This window comes from Salpingoeca rosetta (assembly GCF_000188695.1).
Source record: "Salpingoeca rosetta unplaced genomic scaffold supercont1.9, whole genome shotgun sequence".
Lineage (NCBI taxonomy): Eukaryota > Choanoflagellata > Craspedida > Salpingoecidae > Salpingoeca > Salpingoeca rosetta.
Genome location: NW_004754925.1, coordinates 1,060,606 through 1,082,732, shown reverse-complemented (window position 1 = coordinate 1,082,732; position 22,127 = coordinate 1,060,606). Strand labels below are relative to the sequence as shown.

The 22,127-nt window shown below is 59.1% G+C and overlaps 1 protein-coding gene across 1 annotated transcript in view; it reads right to left on the bottom strand.

Annotated features, from left to right (window-relative positions):
* Positions 1 to 22,127, bottom strand: part of PTSG_04134 (uncharacterized protein) — a gene marked incomplete at its 3' end in the record, with an annotated part of 33,658 nt that overhangs the window by 9,971 nt on the left and 1,560 nt on the right. The window contains exons 3-8 of the mRNA XM_004994972.1: positions 21,390 to 22,007; positions 20,760 to 21,059; positions 20,132 to 20,428; positions 18,927 to 19,829; positions 8,999 to 18,573; positions 31 to 8,974 (exon numbers count right to left, since the gene is read on the bottom strand). Coding sequence (XP_004995029.1) covers positions 31 to 8,974; positions 8,999 to 18,573; positions 18,927 to 19,829; positions 20,132 to 20,428; positions 20,760 to 21,059; positions 21,390 to 22,007 — 20,637 coding nt within the window. The remainder of the gene's footprint in view (positions 1 to 30; positions 8,975 to 8,998; positions 18,574 to 18,926; positions 19,830 to 20,131; positions 20,429 to 20,759; positions 21,060 to 21,389; positions 22,008 to 22,127) is intronic.

Sequence of the window (22,127 nt, the reverse complement as noted above, 5' to 3'; positions counted from 1 at the left end):
TCGCCTTGAGCGCATCAAGGTCGGCAGCACCAAGCACAATGTCCACAGCTGTCAGGCTCTGTCGCGTCACATCACCAGCAACGAGCTGGCGCGTGTGCTGCACTGCACCGCCATTGACACCATCAGCGTCCTGCACGACAACGCGGGTCACATTCAAAGCAGCCGCCTGCACTGTTTCGTCAAATGTCAGCTGCAGCAGCCCGCCGTTGACGCCGTGGTTCAGGCTCAGGCTGAAGCTCACCAGCGCCGGGGCACGCGTGTCGCTGACATACGTGTGTGCCTGCACGCTGTGGCTGTCCACAACGGCGTTGTCGCTGGTATCGGTGAGGGCGCCGGCCTCCACCAGCAGCCAGCTTGTGTCGCCGCTCAAGAGCAGCGGCGCCGCATCCTTGATGCTGTTCATGTCGGAGACGTCGAGGTGGATCACCGCCACCCGCGATGCACTCACGCCCTCAAAGTTGCCCAGTGCAGCCACGTCCGGCACAAGCTCCACGCGGCAGGCGCTGCTCAGCCTGTGCGATGCAAAGGCGGTGCTTGCAGCCTGCGTGCCGTTTGATTGCACAACGAGACGGGTCACGTTGATGCTAGCGGTGAGGACGGGCTCGTCAAACGTCAGCGTGAGCTGCCCTTGCTGCATGTCGACCGCCAGGCCCACCAGCGCCGGCGCCACCGTGTCCCCAGCAAATGTGGAGGCGCGCAGGGCGCTTCCGTCCACAACGGGCTGCACGGGGTTGCCCTCCAGGTCAGCAAAGGCTGTGCTGGAGACGGTGAGGTAAGTGGTGTTGCGCGAGGTGGCCAGCTCGGGCCGCAGCTTGAGCGCTGCGAGATCGTCTGCGCCGAGCGACACGACAAGGCGGGTCAGGTTCACCACGCCTGCCGTGCTGCCAACAACAGATGCCGTCGGCGCGCGAAGTGCCACCGACCGGCTCGTGTCCAGGCGCGTACGTGTTGGATGGTGCTGTAAACGAAGCCCTTGCAATGACGCAGGCGCCGCGACTGGTTCATTCAAATGAAGCGTCAGTTGTTCCTTGACGAAATCCACGTCAAATCCCACAATGCCTGGCCCAGTGGTATCAGGGCCTGCTGCAATTGCAACGGCTGTGACGTTATCGAATGCATTACCGGCCATATCCAAGTTGTTGGCGGCCAGCGTGATGTTGGGCGTGAGCCCACGCACCAAGATTGCCGCCTGCAACTCTGCAAATGCCTCAATGTTGAGGTCGCACTCAAAGTGGGTCACGTTGTTCTGGCGCATGCCACTCTGACATGGGTTCTGCGTCGCCTTCCGGCCTCCAAGAGCGAGCGTGAGTCCCGATGGCAACGTTTGTAGTGGCTCACTAACATGCAACTCAAGCACAGCATCGTTACGTCGCAGGTGGGCAGAGATGAGGCGGGGATTGGTGGTATCTGGGACAAACAACACTGCCGGCTGCGGCCTCAGTGCGGACACACGCGACACCTGGTTCCCATCCAGTCCCTTTGCAAAATCAGGCGTGAGCGATACAAACGAAGAGTCTAAGGAGACGGCGACGCGCTGGGTGACGAGCTTGACAAACTCGAAATGTGTCAACTGCACAACGAGCGACTCATTGGCAGCAGCCACAACAACGCTGTTTGTCAGCGACACCTCGACGGCGCCGTTAATCAGCGTCAACTGGTCAGGTCGAATCGTGCTGGTATTGAGTGCTTCAGAGAAGCGAAGGGTGACTTGTTGAGTATTCAGGTCCATCTCAAACTCGACCAAGCTGGGCGAAACCGTGTCGGGCTCAATAATCACTGTGAGCGTTGTCGTTTGGACTGGATTTGAGCTGACGTCCACCAGTGCGCCTGCAAGAATGCGACACTGAATTGGCCTGAGCTTGGCCTGAAAGACCCACCGTCTCAACAGATTCGCTTCCTGGAGTGTGAAGGAGTAGACGAACCCGAAGTCAGTCTGCTTGATGGCAGTGATGCTGTGGTTTGCCAACACCAACTCGCCTTGTTGCTCCGCTGCAAGGGATACTGCGGAGATGGCAAGCGCACTCGGAATAGTTAACACAGGCTCAGCCATGACGAGCTCCAGGGAGTCTGTGCTGAGACGGAGATAGATTGCGTCGACCTCCGGTACGGTCGCGTCTCCCGTGAAATGGCGCACGTCAAGGCTGTACACGGGAACCATGGTATTTGGTGTTAGCTCCTCATCGACAACAGCAGGGGTACGGCAGCTCAAGGACGAGGCATTCGTGAGACCTATACGACTGAGCTGCATGGCTTGGATGGAGTCTGGGATAATGCTGAGGTTGAATGAGACAGAGCCATCCGTTGCGATACCGACCTTCACAGGGTGCTGCACGACCAAGCTCACATTGCTGCGAGCCACATAGTCACCAGTGTTGAAAATCACAAACTGCTGTGGTGCAAGCAGCGAGGATGGTTCGATGGGTGCGGAGAACGTCAGTGCCAACCGCGCGTCGTTGACGCTGAGATCAAAGCTGACCAGCGTGGGAGGCGAGCTCTTGGCAACGAGAACTTCGGGAAACATGCCCATGGGCACTAAGCTCGGGTTGTCGTAGGCATCTAACACAAACCCTCGCACAAGGTTGATCCAGCACAGATTTTGAGTTCTGCACAGGCGTGTCTCGTCGAGAAGGCGGCTGAGGGTGCGTGGTCCCAAGGCAAGGACAAGCACGCTGCTGATTGTGGCAGGCGAGGTGGGGTACAACTCTAGCCCCCCGAGTTCAACATCTGGTGTGCGATAAAACGAAGCAAAGGTCAGTCGAGAGCTGTTGACAGATGCTGCCTGCACGGGCTCCGAGAACAGCAATTCAATCACGCCCGACGTGCGGTTTAGCAGTCGAACTTGCAACAACTCAGGTGGTGTGCTGTCAGCGATCACGACCGGGGCCAGCGTGCGCGGAACAACAGCATTGCCTGAGGGATCTGAAATCGCCCCAGCAGCGACTGAGACTAGGCAGGCCGATGTGTTTCGGCAAAGCGCCTGTGACTTGATGGGCTCGATAAGAGAAGCGGAGATGGGCAGAACAATGCTGGTCGCTCTCTCAGTCGTAACATTATTTGGCACCAACTGCTGCATCTCGTGAGCGTCTGCGATTGTAATCTCTGACACGTTGAGCGTGACAGGATCCACGACTTCACTAAAATCAAGTGTCAGCGTGAAGGCCTCGATGTTGAACTCCGCACCAACAACCCGTGGGCGGCGAACATCTGAGCTGACTTGGTCGATGGTTGCATTTGTCACTTGCAGTTCGTTCTGCTCAAAGTCCACAACGTAGGATACCAGGATGATGAAGAAGGTTTGATTTGCAGAAGCCTGCAGCTGTGCAGATACGGCGTTGAACTCGGGTGATGTCAGATTGACCGCAACAGCGCGAGGGTTTGAAGCACGAACAAATGGGACGCCGCTGAGCTGTGTCCGCTGTTGATTCACTTGCACTTCGGCGCTCGAGTCCAATAAGTTCACAAGCACGGGCTCGTCAAACTCCAAGACCACTTGCCTCGCACTCAAATCAAGAGAAGCAGTGACCAGTGTCGGGTGTGTCTGATCAAACGCCATGGATGTCGACACAAACACGACGGCGGAAGCGCCGTTGTGATTGAGATCCGTCACAAAGTCACTTGCACATGACAGGTATGCGCGGCTGTGCATCCCACGCTGCAACAGCTTCAAGTCGTCAAGAAGCGATGCCGGCAGGGTGCAGGACGCTTGGGTACCAGCGGTGTTTGCGAAGGAGCAAGAGATGTCGCCCAGATCCTTGGCTGAAGCTGAGTTTGCGGTGTCAAAGTACACAGCGCATTGGCCTGGCATCAAAGACGACGTGTCCACGGGTTCTGAGAAGGAGAGGGAGATGAGGCCTGCGCCGTCCATGCTCACGTTGAAGCTGACAAGCTCCGGCCGCACAAAGTCGCCGTAGAACGCACCCGCACCGCTATCAGCAGCAACCGCGCGCCCAAGCGGCACCCCAGCTATCCCGTTCCCAAACATGTCCCGCACGCTTCCACCATCAACACCCACGCGCGTCGTCGCCGCACTCACACACAGCGCAGCGTCAACCTTCACCGCCTCAAGGTCGCCGTGCCCAAGCTCAACAACAACGCTCGTCGACGCGTCGCCAGCAACGCCAACAACGCGCGTCCCCGCACGCCCAAGCCGCACAGCGTGCGCACTCGTCCCGTCGCCAGTCAGCACAAGCCCGCTCACATTCACGCTGCTCACCCGAACCGTCTCGCTGAAGCCAAGCCAGAGCTCCTCGCTCGTCAGGTTCAGCCGCACCGCCGTCAGCTCCGGGCGCACAACGTCACCCGCATAGGCGCCCACGCCAAGCCCCGCTCCCACGCCAACAGCGCGCACAGCGTTGCCCACAGCTGCCATGTCAACCACAGCCCCGCGCCCAACAGCAACATACGACGTGGCTGCGCTCGACACAAGCGGGTACAGCGCCTTGACCCTGTCCAGCTCCTCGCGCCCAAGCGCAATCACAACCACCGTGCTGTCGCCGGCACTGACAACGGTGCTCTCGCCCTCGCGCAGGCGGTACGCAATGGCGTCTGCCGCTGTTCCGTCTGCCTTGCTCTGCAGCACCACGTGGCTCACGTTCACGCTGCTCACCAGGACCGTCTCGTCGAAGCTCAGGGTGAGGGTGCCTGCGGTCATGTTGAGGGCGGCGCTGCGCACCTGTGGCGCCACGCTGTCTGCAACAAACGCATCCACCTGTCGAGCCGTCAGCCCGCTCACAAGCGGCACAACAGGCCTGCCACTTGTGTCGCGAACCAGGCGATCCGACGCAATGACAACGGTTGCACCTTGAGTGCGTCCGATTCGAAGGCGTTTGAGCTCGTTCAGCTCATCGTCTGTGGTGAAGAGAGTGACCTCAAATTGGTCCTGTGAGACACTGAAGTTGCTGTTGACAAGCGAGAGACTCGTTGCTGCAGCAATTGTCGTAGAGAGTGTGAGTTCTGAAGGGTGCACAGAGAGTGGGTCGATGGGCTCAGAAAAGTTCAGCGTCACTCTTCCGAGACGAGCATCAAACTTGGCGAACGTGAGGCGCGGTCTGTTCACATCGCCCACCACCTCCGCGGCACGCAAGGGCACACGCTGCGTCACAATCTCCGCTCGGTTCCCGGCCATGTCATCGATCATCTTTCCTCCATAGTAGCGCAGCTGCACGTTGTCGATGGCCACGCGCCCCGTCTCATTCTTGCTGAACGTGATACGCATGTTTTCGCCGCTGGCCGCCATTGCTGTGGACACCTCAAACTCCCGGTACACTTGGCTCCAGGAGCCGGTAATGCAGCACGCTTCCTCCACCGCCCAAGACTGCAGCAAGGTTTTATTGGTCGCAAGGCTGGCATTTAGCCCCGTGAATTCTTCGGCGTCAATGCGGTACCCGCGTGCGGTGTAGAACTCAAACGCATACACGCCCGCCTGAACTGTCCAGCTCAGCCCCTGTGTGAGTGAGGCCCCTGGTTCGGCGCCAGAGAGGAAGGCGAAGGCATCACCGAAAGGTGTCTGTGGAAACGCAGAGGCCTGGCAGCACCCACCTCTGATGCTGTTGCGCATGGTCGTGGGTGCACTGGAGAATGACCAGTGGTTGGCGGGGGCAAAGTCATCGCCGGGGCTTTCAAAGCCCGCGTTCTGCATAACAACGGGCTCCACGCGCGACGTCAGATAGAGGGTGCCGTTGTCGCGGATCATCCCGGGTCGGCGCTGCAGCTCAAACGCGTCTGTATCTGTCAGGTTCATGACGAGGTTCCCGGCAGAGTTTGCAACCACGGATCCCCCAGTCAGGGTGTATGACTCGTTCAGCTGTGGTGGCAGGGACGTGGAGAAGTGAATCGCGCCTGGATTCAAGCTGCTTCCGTTGACAGTCTCTGAGAAGGACAAGAAGAGCTGCTGTGCTGTCATGTCAAGGACGAAACTCTGGACCTGTGGTCGTGTTCTGTCGCCAACAAACTCGTCGATGGTCAAGTTGGTGCGACCGTTTGGAGTGTCCACTTGGTCAAGAACCGCGGCTCCGAGCAAGACCACCTGACAATCACCGTCTCCAACCCTGCACACGCTGGCCTCTTCCTTGAGCAAATTGAGGTCGTTCAGGCCAAGGTTCACCTGCAAAATGGGGCTGTCGGTTTGGCTGGACGTGGAGTCCAGTGTCAGCGACACCGGGGCCTGTGCCATCGCCTGTTCCGATTGCAACGCAATGCGTTCAACCTTCAAGGTGTCGGCACGAACAATCTCGTCAAACGTCAGGCGAAGCACTTCGTCGGTCAGATCTAGGGATGCTGACAGCAGCAGTGGGCTTTGTGTGTCTGGGAAGAGCGTGGACAAGGGCAGCACTGCGGTTGGCACAATGTCGTTGCCGCTGGCATCGGTGATGGACATCTCCAGACAAACAACGGTGACATCCGTGGCACTGCGGAAGCGCAGGAGCTTCACGTCATCCAGGTCAGGCGTGCTCAGGGAAATGTTGAGTGTGGTTGACAGCACAGTTGTGGTGACTTGGGAACGGGAGAGGGACGTGGACATGTTCCATGCCTCCCGCTGCAACAACACACCCGACAGGTTTGTCAGCTGCGGATTGACGACCTCATCAAAGGTGAGCACAAGGAAGCTGGCGTCCAGGTGAAGCGTGGCGCCGAGCAGGACCGGGGGCTTTGTGTCAACGGTGTACAGGTCGCATACCAGCGGGTCTGCTCGGTCAATGGCCTGTAGAGCGTTTCCGCTCATATCCAGCACAGCACCAGCGTCAGCAGCCAACACAATGTCGGACACCTGGGGTTCAGGTGGCAGCAGAGCACGAAGGCTGTTCAGCCAGTCGGCCTCCATCTGCAGCTGAATGAACGTGTTGTTGTCCGAGACCACAAACGCAGGACTGCCGAGATCAAGAAGCTCATCAAAGGTGTTGCCGATGTAGATGTGCGTCGGGTCGAGCGAAAGCGCGTGCACCGTCTCGTCAAAGAACAGCGTCACTTGAGCCGACGAAACGTTCAAGGCGAATGAGGTGAGGCGGGGCCGCACGGCATCCTGCACATATGAGGTGCACGGGAACCCGGCTCGATCGGAAATGCCCACCAACTCGTTGCCAAAGTAGTCTGCCACGCTGGCCGCGTCCATTGCCAAGAACGTGCTGGGGCGACCAACAGCCAACGTGATACTTTGGGTGACGGCATCCACATCTTCCTGAAGCATGTGCACGCGAAGGACGTGCATGTCCAAGTTCACGACTGACCCGCCACGCAGGCGACGTGTGGCACGGCAGTCAACGCCACCAGCTCCACAATCCGGTGCGTCAAGGAGGCGGATGCCAGACACATTCAGGGCGGCGCTGGCAATCGCTTCCGTAAACGTGAGGGTGAGTGTGTTGTTGTCCAGGTTCAGCACAAAGTCCTGTATCTCAGGGGGCACCGTGTCCGCGGTAACAGTCGCAAACTGGATGGCCGTCGCAGGTGCCGGGTTGGCAAACACATCGTGAACGAATGCGCCTGCAGCGACAATGGCGACAGGGCCCGGGAATCCGCCACGTTCAGCGTGTTTCTTGAGGCGGTTGGCATCCCTCCAGAGCAAATCAACGTAGACCACAGTGTGGTTGTCAGAGGATACCTCCCCGCCGTTGATGAGCGTGGCTGGTGACACGCGCGTCCCGTTGAAGTCTTCGGCAGCGGGGCCCACGATGGCACCGTACTGGTTCACACCAGCGTTGTTCACCGTGTTGAACCACCACCACCACGACTCGTTGTGTGGCGGCTGTGGCCCGAAAACAAGCAGTTGCAGGTCTGTGACAATAAGGCTTCCTGCGTCAACGGTTTCGTCAAACTGCAGTTGCAGCACGCTTGTGTTCACGTTCAAGTTGGCTTCAACCACCAAGGGCACACGAGAGTCCCTGACGTACACGTTCACTGGCATCGCGTTGGCCGGCGAACGCGGGGTGACTTTGTTGATGCGACGCAGGGGATCCTGTACCGGCACAAACTCCTCATCCAACAGCGTCATGTCGGAGACGAGGTTCTCCGGGAAACTCAGATACACGTACTTGCGCGCCTTTGCCAGGAACGCCAAGGCCTTGATGGCATTCAGATCCTCAACACCAAGCGCCACGCCAATAACGGTGTCGTCCAGCTGCGTTGATGTGGCTGCCCGAAGTGTGTATGCAGCGATGGGCGAGGCTGAGGCTGCCGTCTGCAACGTGAGCAGGGACGTGTTCATGGTGTCCGCACGCATGGTCTCAGAAAAGGTCAGGGACAGATGGCCACTCGTCATGTTCAGGCTGTACGCAACCAACTCAGGAGGCGTCGTGTCCTGCGTGAAGTTTGTGGGAAGCATTCCCTGCTCGAGCGTGACAGGCACGACCGGATTTCCGGCCGTGTCCTGCATCATCTGCGAGGAGATGGTCAGGTAGCAAGTGTCTGGCGAGACAGCAAGTTGCGTGTCCAGCTTCAGCTTGTTCCAGTCACTCGAGGCGTCCGTCAGATATGTGGGGAAGGTCAATTCAAACACGGTGCTGCGGCGCTGCGTTTGCGCACCCTGCGTGAACGTGAAGCTGCTGCGACTGCTACCTGCAACGCTGGTGTTGTGCGAGTGCAGGGTCACCGTTCCGGGCACGTATGACAGCGCCTCAATCACCTCGGAAAAGGTGAAGCGAAGCAGACCCTGATCCACGTCCAGTTCAAATGACAGCAGGTGTGGCGACGTCATGTCGGGCACATAATCACTGACTTGCAGTGCCGAGGTGGAAGGAATGGGTTCAATCTGCAGCCCACGCTCGTCTGTCGATATGCGCAACGTGAACCACAAAAAGGTTGTGTTCACGTTCTCCGCCAGCCCGCGCAGCTGCTTCAGCTTGTCCGTGTCAGCCTTTGTCAGCACAAACTCAAAGTCGTACCCGTCAATGCTCTCGGAGTATCCCCCGGTGAGCTGCCGGTGTGGTACCTCTGTCAGCGCGGCGTCAGCGTTGCTGGTGTTCTGCAGCGTCATCTCAGTGTACTGCAGAGAGGACGCTCGGTGTACGTCATTGAAAAACAGGTGCATGCTCGCGCGCGTCTCCGTAAAGTTCATGTTGAGGGCGAACGAGTCGACGCCCACAAACAAGCCGTCAAATGCATACGAGGTCGCCTGAAGTGCAGAGCTGCTCTGGATGGGGGCTGCCAGGTTGCCGCTGACGTCGCGAATGACCTGTGCAGTCACAGACATGAATGTCTTAGCCCTCGAGAAAGCAATCTCGGGTGCGAGCTTGATCGCCCGCTTGTCCACCAGTGACCACTCGTACAAGATTTGGCGGAGATCAAGGCTCTGCCACAGGACGCTGCCGCCCGTCTGGGTGTAGGTGTCCGCAGATGCACCGTCTGCGCCAGACTGCCACGTAATCTGTGTCAGATCCAGCGTGGTCACATTCACCGCCTCGTTAAAGGTGAGGTGCACGCGCCCCGTTTGCATGTCCACGGCAAAAGAAAGAAGCTCGGGCGCGATGGCGTCGCGCACATACTTGCTGACCTGCACTGTCTGAGCTGGCAGCTCGTTGCCGTACATGTCCGAGATGGGCGACGCTGCAAACTCAACGAAGCAGTCGTTGATGCTCGTACACAACCGCGTGTTGTTCTGGAGCAAGCGCACGTTGGCGGCGTTGAACCGCAGTGCCACCTGTGCCTCATTCTCTGTGGTGAGCACAGTCCCGCCAGTCACCTTCACGCTCTGCTCTGGATTGGCTGCGCTGGAGTGGAAGGTGAGGGTCCTTGGGTTCAGCGTGGAAAACCGAACCACCTCGTCGAAGAACACGGTGATGGAGGTGGCGTTCATGTCAACCGTAATGTCCCAAACATACGGGTGCTGCACGTCGGCGAAGAGCTGCAGCGCCTGGTCCGCGTCATCAAACACGTCCTGCAGAGCTGGGTCCACCCGGTTGCCAAACACGTCTTCAATCAACAGGGGTGAAAAGCGCACCCAGCACTGGGAAATCAGCTCACACAGCGTCTCCTCCTGCTTGACGTGGTTCACGTCCGGCACAGAGGGCGTGATCTGCACCCACGTCTGGTCGGCAGACACGTGGCGGATCGAGGCCGCAGCCGTCCCAACCTTCACCAGCGGCACAGACAAGAAGTCACTGGACCTGTCGCGGAAGTTGTCGTGAAGCTCCAGCGCTGTGGCGTTGAATGTCGACAGCACCACTGGCTCGTCAAAATGAAGCTCCAGCGTGCCAGAGCTCATGTTGTAGGAGAAGAAGCGGAGAAGCTGAGGCGCCGTGGTGTCGGGGATGTACACAAATGGCTGTAGCAGCACGCTCGCGCCATCTTGAAACTGAAATGATGCCATGTCCCTCACGAGCCCGTTGCCAAACCTCAAGTAGCAGTCTGTGGACCCAACGAGGCAGATGGAGAGACGCTTCACCGCATTCAGGTCCACGATGGTCAAGGCAACAGACAGCGTTGTACCGTATCCAAAACTCGTGGTGCCGCCGCTGAGCTCTTCCTGTCCAAGGTAGACAGGCACAGTGCTAGAACCGCCGGTGCCAACAAGGGAAAAGACGGTGGCATTCGCCGAAGTCGCCATGTCCTGGAGCATGATGTGATCAACCAGCAGGGTGCTCCGGTTCACAGGCTCATCAAACGTCAGGTGCAGTCTGCCAAGATTCATGTCCACGCTTGCTTGCAGCACGGTGGGCGGAACAGCATCCGCCACGTACGTAGCCACTTGCTGTGCAGCCGCAGGCGTAATTGCTTGCAAACCAAACCCCCGCATGTCTTTCATTAAGGTGGAATCAACACTGAGGTATGTGGAGCTGGCATCAGTGGCAAGGGCGGCAAGTTCCTTGATGCTGTTGATGTCGTGCACGGACATGTTCACCCGCACAATCGTGGAATTGAACGTGGAGCCAACCGTAAATGTGTCGCGGAGAAGGCTGTCTGGGCCGCCCCAGGAGAGCCGATAGGACACAGCACCAGCAGCGGTACCATCACGCATGTTTTGCAGCGTCGCCCCTTCAATATCCAAGGTGGCTGCATGAACAACTTCCGAGAACGTGAAGGAGATAACACCACTCTGGTCCTCCAGACTGATGTCCAAGTCGAAGCTGACAAGTTCCGGCACAGTCGCATCATCAACGAAACTGGCCACTGCTGCAGCTGCTGCCGACGATACAGGAACGATGGAATTGGAGTTCATGTCGGCGACAAGACTTGCTGAAAAGGAAAGGAAGGTGGTCGACGATGACACGACAAGACCAGGCGTGGCAAGAAACTTCAACTGATCCAGGTCTTCGACGGAAGGGACAATGTGCAGCACAGGGGTCGCGACAGTGGTTGTGCTGAATGGTAGAATGCTCCCCGTCTGAAGCGTATGTGAAAGAGCGCTAGAGCTGGCAGAAGACTGCAGCACAAGCTGAGACACATGGAAGGTCGATGCATTCACGGGCTCTGAGAAGGAGAGGGAGATGAGGCCTGCGCCGTCCATGCTCACGTTGAAGCTGACAAGCTCCGGCCGCACAAAGTCGCCGTAGAACGCACCCGCACCGCTATCAGCAGCAACCGCGCGCCCAAGCGGCACCCCAGCTATCCCGTTCCCAAACATGTCCCGCACGCTTCCACCATCAACACCCACGCGCGTCGTCGCCGCACTCACACACAGCGCAGCGTCAACCTTCACCGCCTCAAGGTCGCCGTGCCCAAGCTCAACAACAACGCTCGTCGACGCGTCGCCAGCAACGCCAACAACGCGCGTCCCCGCACGCCCAAGCCGCACAGCGTGCGCACTCGTCCCGTCGCCAGTCAGCACAAGCCCGCTCACATTCACGCTGCTCACCCGAACCGTCTCGCTGAAGCCAAGCCAGAGCTCCTCGCTCGTCAGGTTCAGCCGCACCGCCGTCAGCTCCGGGCGCACAACGTCACCCGCATAGGCGCCCACGCCAAGCCCCGCTCCCACGCCAACAGCGCGCACAGCGTTGCCCACAGCTGCCATGTCAACCACAGCCCCGCGCCCAACAGCAACATACGACGTGGCTGCGCTCGACACAAGCGGGTACAGCGCCTTGACCCTGTCCAGCTCCTCGCGCCCAAGCGCAATCACAACCACCGTGCTGTCGCCGGCACTGACAACGGTGCTCTCGCCCTCGCGCAGGCGGTACGCAATGGCGTCTGCCGCTGTTCCGTCTGCCTTGCTCTGCAGCACCACGTGGCTCACGTTCACGCTGCTAACCAGGACCGTCTCGTCGAAGCTCAGGGTGAGGGTGCCTGCGGTCATGTTGAGGGCGGCGCTGCGCACCTGTGGCGCCACGCTGTCTGCAACAAACGCATCCACCTGTCGAGCCGTCAGCCCGCTCACAAGCGGCACAACGGCCTGCTCATTCATGTCCCATGCCGCCGCTGCGCTCAGCACCACAAACGTTGTGCTGGCACTGCGCCCAACACCAACCCGCTTCAGCTCGTTTGCGTCGGCCTCCGCAACCTGCACCACCATCTCCGTGCCCGGATCGGCTGTCACAAGCTGCGACCCGCGCAGCGCAACAGAGGCCCCGTTTCCGTCAAACGCGCTCTGCAGGAAAATTGCGCTCACGTTCACGCTTTCCGGCGCAATGGGCTCGCTAAACACAAGCGCAAGCTCGAGCGACGACATGTTCACACGCGCCTGCACGACCCGCGGCGCCGTTACATCGTCAACAAACTGCTCCGCCCGCAGCACGCCAGACACGGCGTTGTCGTTGCCAGCAGCATCTTGCACTGCTCCAGCCACAAGCTGCACGAAAGTGGTGTTGACGGCTGTGGCGAGCACTCGATCAGCCTTGATGGCGTGCGCCAGGCTCACCTCAAGCCCAACAACCACCCGCTTGCTCGTGCCGTTGCTCACGACGGTCGTCTCGGCAAGCAGCTTCTCGCTCACGCCAGCGCCGCCAAGCACGCCCGCGCTTGCAAGTACGCCGCGACTGCCATTCCACGTGCCCGACCGCACAGGCTCGTCAAACACCAGATACACCTCTGCGTCATCAAGGTCAAGGCCAAACCGCATCAGCCGTGGCGCAGTCACATCTGCGCGCACCTCTGCTGCCGCTTGCCGCGTCTCACTGACCCCGTTGCCAAACGTGTCGAGCACAGCCCCACTTGCGAGCCCAATAAACGTGTTGCTGGTGCTGGTCGCCACATCGTCAGATGCCTTGAGCGCATCCACTGTCGCCTTGTCCACAGAAATAACCACCATCTGCGTTGGCAGGGCGCTCTGAACCACCGTGCTCGCAGCGAGCTCGCCCACAGCAACACCGGCGCCAGGCACCACAGGCCCGACCGCTGCTGCAGAGGTGCTGCTCACACGCACCCGATCCAGTCGCACACTACCCGTCAGCACAGGCTCATCAAACTCGAGGGTCACCGTGGACGTGTTCATATCCAGCGTGAATCGCTCCAGGGATGGCGCAGCGCTATCTGCCGTAAACACAGCACACCCAAGTGTTCCGGCATGGGACGGGTTGCCGTTCAGGTCCTCCACAAAGCCAGCACCGACGCTCACCGCGCTGGTGTTGACCGATGTCCACACGCCAACCTCCGTCTTGAGCACGTTCAGGTCTGCCGTGCTCAGCGCAATCGTCAGCCACATGCCCGTGCTGTTTGCTGCCTTGCTCGATTCAAGCTGCAGCAGGCCCGTGCCAACACCAACAGGGACTACCGCGTATCCTGCAGCTGCCACGGCCTCGGCTTGGCTGGCCGTGGTCGCGTCGCCGCTGTGCGCCACGAGCAGGCTCAGGTTCACGCTGCGGCCGTACGCGGGCTCGTCCAGTCGCAGCTGCAGCTCCCCGTTCATGTCCAGCCGGCACTCCTCGATGCTGGGGCGCGACGTATCAAACACAATCCGGTCAACCGTCACGTTTGCGGCGGCAAAGTCGTTGTCGTTGTGGTCCACAACAAAGCCCTCCGGCAATCCCACGCGCACGTCGCTGCTGTCCGGCAGCCTCCCCAACACCTCCACTGCCCGGTTGAAGTCCGTGTCATACAGCGGCATCGTCACCGTTCGTCCGTCGCTGCCGATGGTGGCGCTGCTCGGCTCCAGCACATCGTACTTGCCCGTCGCAGTGCTCATAATTCCCACCTTCAGCTGGCTCCCAGTAATCGCCGTTGCGATTGTTTCGTCCAGCCTGATAGTGACATCCCGACTTTGCAAGTCAATTGTCACGTTTACGACGTTTGAAGCTTGTTCATCCTGGGTGTATGTGGTGATGGGCAGCGGTGTGGCAGTGCCGTTGATGGCGTTGCCTTGCCAGTCATACACAGCGCCAGCCAGCAGGCGCACAAACGTGTCCGTACTCACAACGTCCACGTCAGCGGTGGTGCCAGCGACAATACGCTGCACAATTGTCGGTGTTGCGAGTCCATCCGTCGCCTTGAGCGCATCAAGGTCGGCAGCACCAAGCACAATGTCCACAGCTGTCAGGCTCTGTCGCGTCACATCACCAGCAACGAGCTGGCGCGTGTGCTGCACTGCACCGCCATTGACACCATCAGCATCTTGCACGACAACGCGGGTCACATTCAAAGCAGCCGCCTGTACCGTTTCATCGAATGTCAGCTGCAGCAGCCCGCCGTTGACGCCGTGGTTCAGGCTCAGGCTGAAGCTCACCAGCGCCGGGGCACGCGTGTCGCTGACATACGTGTGTGCCTGCACGCTGTGGCTGTCCACAACGGCGTTGTCGCTGGTATCGGTGAGGGCGCCGGCCTCCACCAGCAGCCAGCTTGTGTCGCCGCTCAAGAGCAGCGGCGCCGCATCCTTGATGCTGTTCATGTCGGAGACGTCGAGGTGGATCACCGCCACCCGCGATGCACTCACGCCCTCAAAGTTGCCCAGTGCAGCCACGTCCGGCACAAGCTCCACGCGGCAGGCGCTGCTCAGCCTGTGCGATGCAAAGGCGGTGCTTGCAGCCTGCGTGCCGTTTGATTGCACAACGAGACGGGTCACGTTGATGCTAGCGGTGAGGACGGGCTCGTCAAACGTCAGCGTGAGCTGCCCTTGCTGCATGTCGACCGCCAGGCCCACCAGCGCCGGCGCCACCGTGTCCCCAGCAAATGTGGAGGCGCGCAGGGCGCTTCCGTCCACAACGGGCTGCACGGGGTTGCCCTCCAGGTCAGCAAAGGCTGTGCTGGAGACGGTGAGGTAAGTGGTGTTGCGCGAGGTGGCCAGCTCGGGCCGCAGCTTGAGCGCTGCGAGATCGTCTGCGCCGAGCGACACGACAAGGCGGGTCAGGTTCACCACGCCTGCCGTGCTGCCAACAACAGATGCCGTCGGCGCGCGAAGTGCCACCGACCGGCTCGTGTCCAGGCGCCGCTTCGTTTGGAACTCCTGCAGTGTGATGTTCGTCACGTCGACGGTCATGCCATTGATCGGCTCCGACACGAGCAGTTCAAGTCTTGCCCTGTCCACATTGAGGGAAAATCCCGTGATCACTGGCGAGACCGCGTCCTGCAACAGCCGCAACTGAACCACCTGGGCAGCATTTGCATTGCTCGCCGTATCGTTGAATGTGCCCGCGCTCAGGTTCAATGAGACGGTATGACCGTTCAGCTGCGCAAGGGCAATCTCATACCCGGTTTCCCTAGTGAGTGAAAACTGTGTTGTTGTCTTGTTGACCCGAATTGGTAACGCGTTGCTCTCGACCGCAATGACTTGGCTTGAGTTCAACACAACAAACGTTGCCCTGGCAACTGCAATGCTGAGGAGGTCAATTGGCTCGTCCGTGGTGATGATGAGGGTCTGGAAGTCTGAGAGATCGAATGTGGCCGCAAAGACCACTGGTGCACGGACGTCCTGCCCCACGACAGCCACCGACAGCGTGCGTGCTGGCATTGGGCGTCCAAACGAGTCCTGCACGAAAGCTGCGGTTGTCTGAAGCTTCGGCACAGCGGCCCCCATCAGGTACAGCTTGACGAAGTTCAACGTGTCCACACTCAGCTTCATCTTGACTGCGTGGGTGGACGTTGCTGAGACGACGACATCGCTGGCGGTGAGTTGTTTGCTGTATTGGCCGAGTTGGAGCGTCGCCTCCTCCTGCAGGACTGAGGTGAAGCCCAAGACATCTGTGCCTTCCACAATGAGGAACCCCGATGTCATGTTGAGGGTCGCACTGGTGAGGATGGGCACGGACGTATCCGCAACAACGTCAATGCTGGTCAATGAAGTCGCAGCAAGTGCATTGCCAGCTGTGTCGTTTGCTGCTGCTCGTGGCAGCTGCAAGTCAAAACGAGCTGTCGTGTCGCCCTCTGCAAGGTCAAAGGCGGCCTTGATTTGGTGAACAGAGTCCTCAGTCCAAGCGTAGACAAGGGTCATGGAGAGCGCGTCCACGACGGCCTCAAACTGCAATTGCAGGGGCAGCGACAAGGACTGATTTGACAGTGTTGCCGTGAATGTCTGTACGCCACGCACTGGCTCTGAGAAGACGAGCTGGAGCTTGTTGTTCTCGGCGTCGAGTGCTGCTGAGGCGGCGCGGGGAGGCAGCTGGTCTGCCTGGAATGGCACTGCCGCTATCACCGCAGGTTGAACGGCGGACACGACCAGCTGGTTTGGCTGCGCCGCCATGTCCTGGACCAGGCCCTCAGGGGCGGCGATGAACGCCGTACTGGCGTCATCAAACAGAGCGGGCGTGGCCTTGAGTTCAAGCGCATCTTCTTGGCTGAGAACAACAGTCGCATCCAGGTACCCGGCGAAAACTTGGCCACCTGTGAGCGTGTAAGACGGGCACCCTAGGGAGGCGTTGCTGCAGCCAAGCAGCGTGAAGCCCGCGGCAAGGAAAGGCCGTACTGGCTCGTTAAACGACAGGCCGATGCGAAGGCTGGACATGTTGGCGGATGCACTCAGCAAGACGGGCGGCACCACGTCTGGCACGAACAGGACGGGAAGCAAGGGTTCCGCCACAGTGGTTTCGCTGGGGTTGCCTGCAATGTCCACGACGGCTCCATCCGTCAACACAACGTGGCAGTTGCCAGGCGTGGTGCAAAGCCCATCCTGGGCCTTGATGAGGTTCAAGTTGTCAGGGTCAAGGCTGACGTCGAGCACGAGGCCTTCGTCGCTGGCGGAGAAGTTGGCAGACACCACAGCACATGGGCAGTTGCCAAGGCTGTCCGTGACCAGGACCATGGTGAGGTTATTGGCGCGCACGGGCTCGTCCGCCTGCAGGACCACGCTGCCGGAGGTCATGTTCCAGGTCAGCACTTCCAAGCCTCCGGGCGGCGTGGTATCTGGGGTGATGGCTGAGACGGTGGCGTTTGTGGACAGGGGAAGCGCCAGTCCCGCCATGTCCTGGATGAGAGCAGACGGCAGAGCCGCGCCGGGGTCTGCAGAAACGAGTGTGCAGGGTGTGGCTGGCAACTGCGCACACGACCTGCTAAGCTTCAGCGCATGCAGGTCCGAGAGCGCCAGGGTCCACGCAATTGTGTCAAACGCAGGCTGAGCGACCACTCCTTCCAGCGCTGGTGCAAACTGCAGTGTTGCTGGCGAGGGCGCAAGTGATTGTGAAACGAGACGCAGGCCGCTCGGGTTGAAGGAGGTAAGGTTGACGCCTTCGCTGAACTGGACGCGAAGTTGGCCAGCGTTGATGTTGAGCGTCACGTTGAGGATGGCGGGAGCGGTGATGTCTGGGGACCAGGACGCGACCGCAAGTGGGTCGTTGGCGGGAATATCGCGCATGATGTTGTTGGCAAAGTCGCGGCCAATGGGGATGGAGATGGCGGCCCGGACGTACTCGTGCTCCCAGCTGAGGTAGCAGGTGCTCACAGATGCGCAGATGCCAAGCGTGAGGGCGTCGAAGCGGTCTGCTTCCTCGAAGGAAACAACCAATGTGCGGCTGGACGACTCGTTCACCAGAAGGCTTGCTGAATCGAGGACCTTCGTGTCTGCATCAACGGCGCCACTGGTAGGGCTCGCAAGCAGCCTGATGCGCGACGCCTGGATGGTGCTGAGCTGCACAACCTCGGAGATGTTGAGGGTGATGCGGCGAGTGTCAAGGTCGAGTGTCCAGCTGGTCACGCGGGGAGCCGTTGCGTCGCCAATGAAGACGCTGATGTTGAAGGGGCTGGGTGGGGAGATGATTTCAATCTCGTTGGAAGCAACATCTGCCACAAACTTGCCCGTGGAGAAGAGGAGGGCATTTGCTGCGCTGGTGGCGAGGGACGGTCGCGCTTTGATGACGTCTGTGTCGGGTCTTCCCAGGACGATCGACACGGTCTGGTTGTACCGGCTGGTGCTCTCGTGCCAAGGGTGGACGCGTGCTGCCCGCAGAGCGTACGTGAAGTTGTCGGATGGGTCCACGAGGCCGAGCAGTAGCGGCTGCATTGTGGAGATGTTGACAACCTCGTTGAACGTCAGGTGAAGCATGGAGGCATCCATATCCAGCAGCGCCTCGGACACGCGGGGCGGCGTCAAATCAGCCGTCCAGTTTGCCACGCGAATGGCATTTGCATCAAGCACGGGATTGCCAAACACGTCGGCAATGGCGTTATCTTCGAGCAGCAGGTGCGTGCTATTTGGGTCTTTGCCAAGGCGCCGCTTCAGCCGCAGATCTTGCACATCCTCTTCCGTCAGCTGCACCTCAATCTGATCCGAGTTGCTGTTGATTTCCCCCCCTGAAGCCATGTCCAGCCAGTGCACATAAGAGATCATGGATGAGTGGTTGCATGGTTATGTGTTTGTGTTCGTGTTCGTGGTTGCGTGTGCGCACGTGTTCATGGTTGCGGTTGCGTGTTGAGAAAGCATGTGAGCTTCAGCACCCAAAGGTGCTGAGGTATGTTGAGAAATTGGGTGGGATGTGTGTTTTGGTGTGAAGCGCTGCAGCAAGCGAGGATACAGGACATGGTAGGCTGGTTTCCAATAATGCATGTAGGTGTGTTGTGATGTGCACTTTTGTTGCTCGTGGGGCTGGCAAGCGAAGCTTGCAAGCAAACCAGCTGAGCAAGACACGTGTGCAGAAGTGGCTTACGTGGTGGGAGGACAAAGACGATTGTTTGTGTACTTGTGACGTCAATGGGTGATGATGCCGAGGCAAGGTCAAGGCTCAAAGTGAAGGTGCCCGGCTGATCCTGGGTGACGTTTGCAAACGCACGGCCGCGGTGCAGGGTGTATGGCGTGGAGGAGAGCAAAGCACCCGCCTGCGACACCTTGAAGATGAAGGAGGTGTTTGCGCTCGTTGCCACGTTGTCGTACTGGTCGCGAGCCTGTACAGCGGCTTGGATGGTCCGGTTGACGAAACCGTCGGTGGGGTCGATAATGACGAGGCTGCGAACGCGACCGGGGGAAACAAGAGCTTGGCGTGGTGCTGAAACCGCAAAGCCAAGCGAGTTCTGCACGGAAAACTGACGGATGCCTGGGGTCGGCGTGGTAAACACAGCGACGCCGCTGCCATTCTGGATGGTCACAGAGAGGGTCTGCTCCACCACCGTTCCGTCGGATGCCTCGAGGTTGACGACGCCCACGGTTGCCGCAAGGCCGCGTGCATTCGGCTGCTGGTTGCCGTGTTGGTCCAACGCGTCCACGCGCAGAACTGCGGCTTCGTCAACGGTGAAGTTGGCAACGGGGTTGAGCGAGATTGTGGTGACGGCACCGGGTGCAAGGGAGAACTGTGTGAGGGAGGACGGAAGACCACGCGAACTCCCTGTTGCACGGTACGCGCCAGCGGTGGTCAGCGACAGCTGAAACATGGCCTGGCCACCCATGGCTGTCAGCTGAGCCGAGGTGTTTTGCGGACCAAAGACGTCCAAGGCAAGTGTCCTGTTGAAGAAGTCAACCAAGTTGTCGTACGCGTCGAGTGCAGATACTACCACGTATGTGTCTCCATCTGCAACGGGTGTTCCCATCACAGTTGTGCTCAACTGTGTCGCATTGCCTGCCATGTGCGTATGTGTGTGTGTTTGTTTGTATGTGGGATGAGCGGGTTCACGCGGCAGCGTTCACTTGGGGTTGCTGGTTCACGTGGGGTTTGTGTCCAAGGGCGCGCCGTTGGGATTCTCGCCACAAATGCATGCATGACAGGCGCGCGGCTTCGCAGGTACATGTGTCTTATGTCACATCGCGTGGAACACAGGTGATGTGCTTGTGTGGTGCAGCAAGAGTACGCACGACACACATACACACACAGGAAGGTTCACACTTCGTGTTGCAGCAATAGCGATGCCAATGACACCATACCTGGCTGGATAGTTACATCAATGGTGGCATCTAAGGAAGAGGCAAGACCAAAGGATGCAGCAATCTGGTAGGTGCCGGCCGTTGTGAGCACAAAGGTCGTTGCCTGCTGGCCGCTGTTGAGCAACAGAGACTGTGGAAGGACGGGAGCCACGACACTCGAGGTGGCGCTGAGCACAAACGCATCCGACGCATTGACAATGGTGTTGTTGAACTGGTCGACAGCGCGAGCGGCGACGTTTAGCGCGTTGCCTGCGACTGCCGTTGGTGCAGCGACCAACTCCGTCCTGTGCCACACATCTGCGGTAATTTGGATTTCAACGAGAGAACATCACAAGCTTGGCATGAGACTGCGTGATACATTGAAGCAAAGTACCAAGAGTACAAGGGTCAACAGTGTGTTACCCCACAGCTGCGCATCGGTCGTGCAACCCTCCATTCACGTAAGACTCAACAAACATACGCACAAGCACACACGCACAAGCACACACGCACAAGCACACACGCGCACGGTGCATCACCTCGACTATCACCGCCATCATGCACCATTACACCATACACCACACACATTCCACTGGTGGAGGCCACTTCGCACACCACACACAACTGCAAAAGTGTTACTGCTACGGACCTGGCTTAACAGTCAGTGACTGCTGTCCAGCAGCCACAACGCCGCCGGGAAGCGTTTCGTCAAGAGTCACGGTGATCACCTCTGCTGCTGTGGGTGTTGCTGTTGCCGAACCAACGCCATTCACAAGCGTAACCGGCACGACGAAGCTGCCCAGGCTGGCGCTGGCTACCTGGAGACTGACGGTGCTGTCGAGGATGGCGGTGTTCTCAAACTGATCTACAGCGCGGATGTCAGCTCTAACGTCCTGTCCGGCAATCACTGTGCTTGGAACGCTCGAGAACTCAACACCGACAGGGCCGTCTGACGCAAGCCCATGCCCAAAGTGACGGTGATGACACCAATGTGATGAGTCCAAGACGATGGTAGTGGGGTGGACATGCGCAGTTGTGTGTATTTGTGTACTTGTACAATTGTGTGTGTGCGTGTGTGCGTGTGTGTGCGAACACTTGCAACATTCGGTCATCACGTGCGACACGAGTAAAACATGGGGTTCCATGCCTTTGGTTCAACTCGAGAACTCAACTGCATACTATACAGCCGCTGCATACACAAGCAAACACACACGCACACGCACAAGCACACACACATACACACACACACACACACGAGAACCACACTTGGAATTCACACCTGCGACGAAGAGGATTGAGGTTGTGTTGGATGTGCTGATGCCGGTGTGCAGACGATCGAGAAATGACAGGGTGATTCGCTCAGCGACGTTGTCTCGGATTCGAATCGTGCCTTCGCCGGCAAAGACGCTCACATCGCCTTCGCCAGCGGCAGCACCATCCAGCGCAACGTACACGGTGGTGTCCAGTGGAAGCAGTTGGCCCGCTCGGTTCACAACGGCAATGTCAATTGCCTGACTGGTACCCACGACAGCTTGCGTGGGCCAAGACGAAAACTCAAAGTTGGCGTCGCGGTAAAACGTCACGACGAGGGAGTCCGTGGGCTGGCTTGAGACGTCGCCCGTGGTCAGCTGCACATCGATCGAGCACACCTGCGGCGTGTTGCTGTGGATGGTGATGTCCAGCACGCCCCCACCAAAAGAAGAGGTGGTGGTGGTTGTCAGCGTCGTGCAGTTGGTGTCGATGCTTGCACCTCGCGCCTCGTGCGTGGCTGCATTGCCAAAGGCATCAAATGCGCGCACTGTCAGGAACACGTCGTCCCCTTCAACAGCATGATTGGAGAAGCGGCTCTTGACGTCATCCAACCCAAGGTCGTCAAATACGATGCTCTTCGTGGGCCCTGCAACCAAGCAATTGTGTTTGCGTGCGTGCGTGTGTGCGTGTGTGTGTGTGTGTGTGCGTGTGTGTGTGTGTGTGTGTGTGTGTGTGTGTGTGTGTGTGTGTGTGTGTGTGTGTCGTG